Source organism: Homarus americanus, unplaced genomic scaffold (assembly GCF_018991925.1).
Source record: "Homarus americanus isolate GMGI-L3 unplaced genomic scaffold, GMGI_Hamer_2.0 scaffold376, whole genome shotgun sequence".
NCBI lineage: Eukaryota > Metazoa > Arthropoda > Malacostraca > Decapoda > Nephropidae > Homarus > Homarus americanus.
In genome coordinates, this window is record NW_024734656.1 from 227,882 (window position 1) to 233,916 (window position 6,035).

Here is a 6,035-nt window from a genome sequence, read left to right on the forward strand (position 1 = left end):
CCAGGGTCTTATACCACACTCTTGTACCAGAGGGTCTTACATATACACTCTTGTACCAGAGGGTCTTATACCACACTCTTGTACCCAGGGTCTTATACCACACTCTTGTACCAGAGGTCTTATACCACACTCTTGTACCAGAGGTCTTGCCACCACACTCTTGTACCAGAGGTCTTATACCACACACTCTTGCAGGGTCTTATACCTGCTCTTGTACCAGAGGGTCTTATACCACTCTGAAGGTCTTATACCACACTCTTGCACCAGAGGGTCTTATACCACACTCTTGCACCCAGAGGTCTTATGCCACACTCTTGCACCAGAGGTCTTATACCACACTCTTGCACCAGGGTCTTATACCACACTCTTCAGTCTTTGCCACACACTCTCTTGTTCAGAGGTCTTATACCACACTCTTGTACCCAGGGTCTTATACCCCCACTCTTGTACCAGAGGGTCTTATACCACACTCTTGTACCATGGGTCTTATACCACTCTTGTACTGGGGTCTTGCACTCTTGTACAGAGGTCTTGCTCCCTCTTGTACCCAGGGTCTTATACCACACTCTTGTACCAGAGGGTCTTATACCCTTTCTTGCAGGGTCTTATACCACACTCTCTTGTACCAGGGTCTTATATACCACCTTTCTTGTACCAGAGGTCTTATACCACACTCTTGTACCAGAGGTCTTATACCCTACTCTTGCCAGGGGTCTTATACACTTCTTGTACCAAAGTCTTATACCACACTCTTGTACCAGAGGTCTTATACCACTCTTGTACAGAGGTCTTATACCACTCTTGTACCAGAGGTCTTATACCACACTCAGTACCAGAAGTCTTATACCAAACTCTTGTTGCCAGGGTCTTATACCACACTCTTGTACCAAGAGTCTTATATCCACACTCTTGTACCAGGGTCTTATACCACACTCTTGTACCCAGAGGTCTTATACACCACACTCTTTTGGCACCGGTGCCACACTCTTGTACCATAGGTCTTATACACACTCTTGTACCAGGGTCTTATACACACTCTTGCACGGTCTGCCTTTTCTTGTACCGAGGTCTTATACCCACACTCTTGTACCATGGGTCTTATACCACACTCTTGTACCAGTCTTATATACCACACTCTTGCACCAGTCTTATACACACTCTTGTACCAGAGGTCTTATACCACACTCTTGTACCAGGGGTACCGCCACCACTCTTGTACCAGAAGTCTTATACCACACTCTTGTACCAAGTCTATACCACACTCCTTGTGTACCCAGGGTCTTATACCACACTCTTGTACCAGGGTCTTATATCACACTCTTGTACTGGGTCTTATACCACACTCTCTTGCACCAGGGTCTTATCACCACACTCTTGTACCAGAGGTCTTATACCCACACTCTTGTATCTGGGTCTCCACCACACACTCACTGTACCAGGGTCTTATACCACACTCTTGTACCAGGGTCTTATACCACTCTTGTACCAGAGGTCTTGCCTTACTCTTGTACAGAGGTCTTCTACCACTCTTGTACCAGGGTCTTATACCACGCTCTTGCCAGAGGTCTTATACCACTCTCTTGTACAGAGGGTCTTATGCCACACTCTTGTACCCAGAGGGTCTTACTTGCTCTTGTGCCAGAATTCTTATACACTCTTGTACTGAAGGTCTTATACTACACTCTTGTACCAGAGGTCTTATACACACTCTTGTACCAGGGTCTTATACCACGCCTCTTGGCAGAAGGTCTTATACCCACACTCTTGTACCCAGTCTTATACCACACTCTTTGTACCCAGAGGGTCTTGCTACCACACTCTTTGTACCAGAGGGTCTTACCACTCTTGTACCAGAGGGTCTTGCACACTCTATTTTGATTATACCACACTCTTGTATCAGAGGGTCTTATACCACTCTTGGCACCCAGAGATGTATACCACCTCTTGTGCCAGGGTCTTATACACTCTTGTACCAGAGGTCTTATACCACACTCAACGTACCAGAGGGTCTTATACCACACTCTTGTACCAGAGGTCTTATACTCACTCTTTAGCGCAGAGGTCTTATACCACACTCTTTGTACAGGGTCTTGCTCACCACACTCTTGTACCAGAAAGTGCCTCCACCACACTCTTGTACCAGGGTCTTATACCACACTCTCTTGTACAGGGTCTTGCCACACTCTTGTACCCAGGAAGGTCTTATACCACTCTTGTATAGGTGTATACCCACTCATGCCTTCCGCAGAAGTCTTATACCACACTCTTGTACCCAGGGTTTACTCTTGTACCAGGGTCTTATACCCCACTCTTGTACAGAAGTCTTTATACCACTCTTGTACCAGAGGTCTTATACCACACTCTTGTACCAGAGGTCTTATACACACACTCTTGTACTGAGAGGTCTTATACCACACTCTTGTACCCAGGGTCTTATACCACACTCTTGTACCAGAGGTCTTATACCACACTCTTGTACCAGAGGTCTTATACCACTCTTGCTTTTCAGGGTCTTATACCACACTCTTGTACCAGAGGTCTTATACCGCCTCTTTGTGCCAGGGTCTTATACCCTCTTTTAGCCGCAGAGGGTCTTATACCCCACACTCTTGTGTACCAGAGGTGCTATACCCTTTCTTGTGCCAGAGATGCTACACACTTTGTACCCAGAGGGTCTTATACCACCTCTTGTGCCAGGGTCTTATACCACACTCTTGTACCAGGGTCTTATACCACTCTTGTACCAGAGGGTCTTATACCACACTCTTGTACCAGGGTCTTGTACCACACTCTTGTACCAGGGTCTTATACTACCTCTTTGAGTCTTATACCCACACTCTTGTGCGGAGATGCTTATACCACACTCTTGTGCCAGAGGTCTTATACCACACTCTTGTACCAGAAGTCTTACGCATACCACACTCTTGTACCAGAGGTCTTATACCACACTCTTGTACCAGAGGTCTTGCCCATACTCTTGCCCAGAGGTCTTATACCACACTCTTGTACAGAGGTCTTATACCCACACTCTTGTACCAGAGATGCTAGCACCACACTCTTGCTGAGAGTCTTATCTACCTCTTGTACCAGAGGTCTTATACCACACTCTTGTACCAGAAGTCTTATACCACACTCTTGTACCAGAGGTCTTATACCACACTCTTGTACCAGAGGTCTTATACCACACTCTTGTACCAGAGGTCTTATACCACACTCTTGTACCAGAGGTCTTATACCACACTCTTGTACCAGAGAAGTCTTATACCACACTCTTGTACCAGAGGTCTTATACCACACTCTTGTACCAGAAGTCTTAAGTCTTTCTCTACGTCGATCTAAGATATAAATAATGGTGTTTGGTTGTCGGGGAAATATCATGGGTATATTTTAGTCTCGTGTCATGGGTAAAGAATCTGTGTTTCTTCCTCATGAGAAGTGGCGATAAGTTGACAGTGACGAGTTAGAGTCTGAGGAGGAGAGTGTTTACCACAGAGAGCAAGGTGCCATCGTCCTCAGTCCACCTTCAATGATGTTTACAATTTATGCCCAGTTGTAACTTCCCCCATATACGCAAAGGGGTTAAAGCCGTGAGTTAGTGAATCAACAAACATCTAACTACAGGATATTTAAGCTTTTGTATAAGAGATTAAAGCAAAAAAAAAAAAAGTCGCCATTTTCAAGGAAGGAAGATACTTATTTACCTGCTCCTTGAAAGAGAACAAAAGATATTAAAAAGTAAAGAATTTCTGCATCCTTTTATTTTGCGCAACTGAGGTTGGAGAGGTAAATGGGAGACGGACATGCGACGCTGGCAAAGAAAAGACCATTGTTTTATGATACAAAGCCGGAGGACTTGTCTGCTTCTGCCCGTCAGCTTGGCGTATGTGTCCAAGCGTCTGTGTCAGTGTCGGTGGTCCTCGAGGAGTCTATAACTTGAGTGGGAAAATATGTGCGTATGCTAAAACGTACATGAGTAATGACATGTGTGTGTGTGTGTGTGTGTGTGTGTGTGTGTGTGTGTGTGTACACGTGTGACTGTCCTGGTTATCTTGAGGTACTGTAAGCTGCTCTGATGGAACATTTATTAAGAGTTGTTATTTATTTTTCAGGTTCCTCTTGGTGTCGACGGCGAGCACAGAAGGACCGTGTGGACTACTGTTGGCTGCAGCATTAACACTGCCACTATGGGCACCAGAGGTACAGCGGTTAGAGTTAAAGATTTGTTACGGCATCACAAGGTAGAGAGTTGAGTGGCACAGTGTTAGTTGTATCAGTTCTGAGTGCCGAGGTTACACTGCTACTTGTCGAGGTGCCAACACCGCAGAACAAAACATCGCAGTGCCGTGTGACAGTGCCAGGACCGAGCGGTGATGGTGTCAGTACTGTGGGGACTCAAAACTTGATCCCAATCGGTGTTTCACTAATGACATTATCGTGATACTCTGCTCCTCTGACCTCGACACCATGGCGGTTCAGGTCAGCTTGTGCTGGGTGCTGTTGCTGGCCGCTCTGGTGGGGCTCTGTGTCGCCACCGACCTGCATAATAGTCTTATTAATTCTTCAACTCTGGAAGTCAACGAACCGCGTCGGGAAGATAAAGAACAAAAGTTCAAAACAGCCAGACCAAAGGACCCACTTGTGGTCCAGACCAAGAGTGGTCTGGTGAGGGGCTTCAGAAGAAATGTTTACGGCGAGAATCTGGATTCATTTTATGGTATTCCCTTCGCTAAGCCGCCAGTGGGAGATCTACGCTACAAAAAGCCTGTCCCCGTCGACCCTTGGCCCGGCATCCTTGATACGATTAAGCTTCCGAACACATGTGTCCAGGGCCTATAACTATTTTCCAGGCTTCATCGGTGAGCAGATATGGAACCCCAACACCGACCTCTCTGAGGACTGTCTCTTCCTCAACATCTGGGCTCCTGCACACCTTCGGGATCCCGGTGCCGAGCCTACAGAGGTCCTGGTGTGGATCTACGGCGGCGGCTACATGGGAGGGACGTCGACTCTCGATATTTATGACGCAGACATCATGGCTACAGCAAATAACTTTATCGTCGCCTCCATGCAGTACCGCTGTGGGGCGTTTGGCTACCTGTACCTGGACATAGAGGACGCCCCCGGCAACGTGGGGATGTACGACCAAGCTCTGGCAATGAAGTGGATTCGTGATAACATCGAGTTCTTTGGTGGAAATCCAGATCGAATTACTCTGTTCGGTGAGTCTGCCGGCGCTGGGTCCATCGCCGTGCACCTGCTGTCGCCCGTGTCCAGCCACCTCTTTGACCGGGCCATCCTGCAGTCTGGCGTTGTCAACTCGCCGTGGTCCATCATGTCTGCCGACAAAGCCTACGACATCGGCCTGAGGCTCGTCGACGACGTCGGTTGCAACGCCTCCTTGATTAACGAAGAACCAGAGATGGTGATGGACTGTATGAGACGTGTAGACCCCTTCACCCTCTCCCTACAGCAGTGGAACAGCTACTTCGGCCTCCTACAGTTCCCCTCCACCCCCATAGTGGACGGGGACTTCCTCCCTGACGAACCTCTGGAGATGATCCCCGCGGGAGGTTAAGAAGACCGAGATCCTCATCGGCTCAAACCTCGACGAAGGTGAGTACATCTTCCCCTTCCCTCACAAGAGTTGCCTGAGAGTAGACCCTCAGCCTGGCACACACCTGTACTATGTGAACCATTACGTCATCAGGTTCAGGTGTTGTGACTGAATAAAAGAAACTGTGTCGATCAAGTGATGGTGTGTGTGTGTGTGTGTGTGTGTTTCTGCCATGACAGCGCTGACACACGTGTTGTCTGAGTACATAACCAAGTTAAACAAACACACACACACACACACACACACACACACACACACACACACACACACACACACACACACACACACCAAAGTGATGCTATTAATAGTAAACAAGACCCCATCCTCTCCCCCCTCTCTCCCTCTCTTCCCCTTCTTTCCCTCTCCTCCCACTTCACACCTCCCATCTCCTCCCTCTCCACAACCCTACCCCTCTTCCCCC

The 6,035-nt window shown here is 47.8% G+C and overlaps 1 protein-coding gene across 1 annotated transcript in view; it reads left to right on the forward strand.

Annotated features, from left to right (window-relative positions):
- LOC121870445 (acetylcholinesterase-like) overlaps positions 1-5,726 on the forward strand; it is an 82,841-nt gene extending 77,115 nt beyond the window's left edge. Inside the window, 3 exon segments of the mRNA XM_042372267.1 lie at positions 4,110-4,826; positions 4,828-5,568; positions 5,570-5,726. Coding sequence (XP_042228201.1) covers positions 4,465-4,826; positions 4,828-5,568; positions 5,570-5,726 — 1,260 coding nt within the window. The 5' untranslated portion in view covers positions 4,110-4,464.
- Positions 5,727-6,035: the final 309 nt, after the last annotated feature.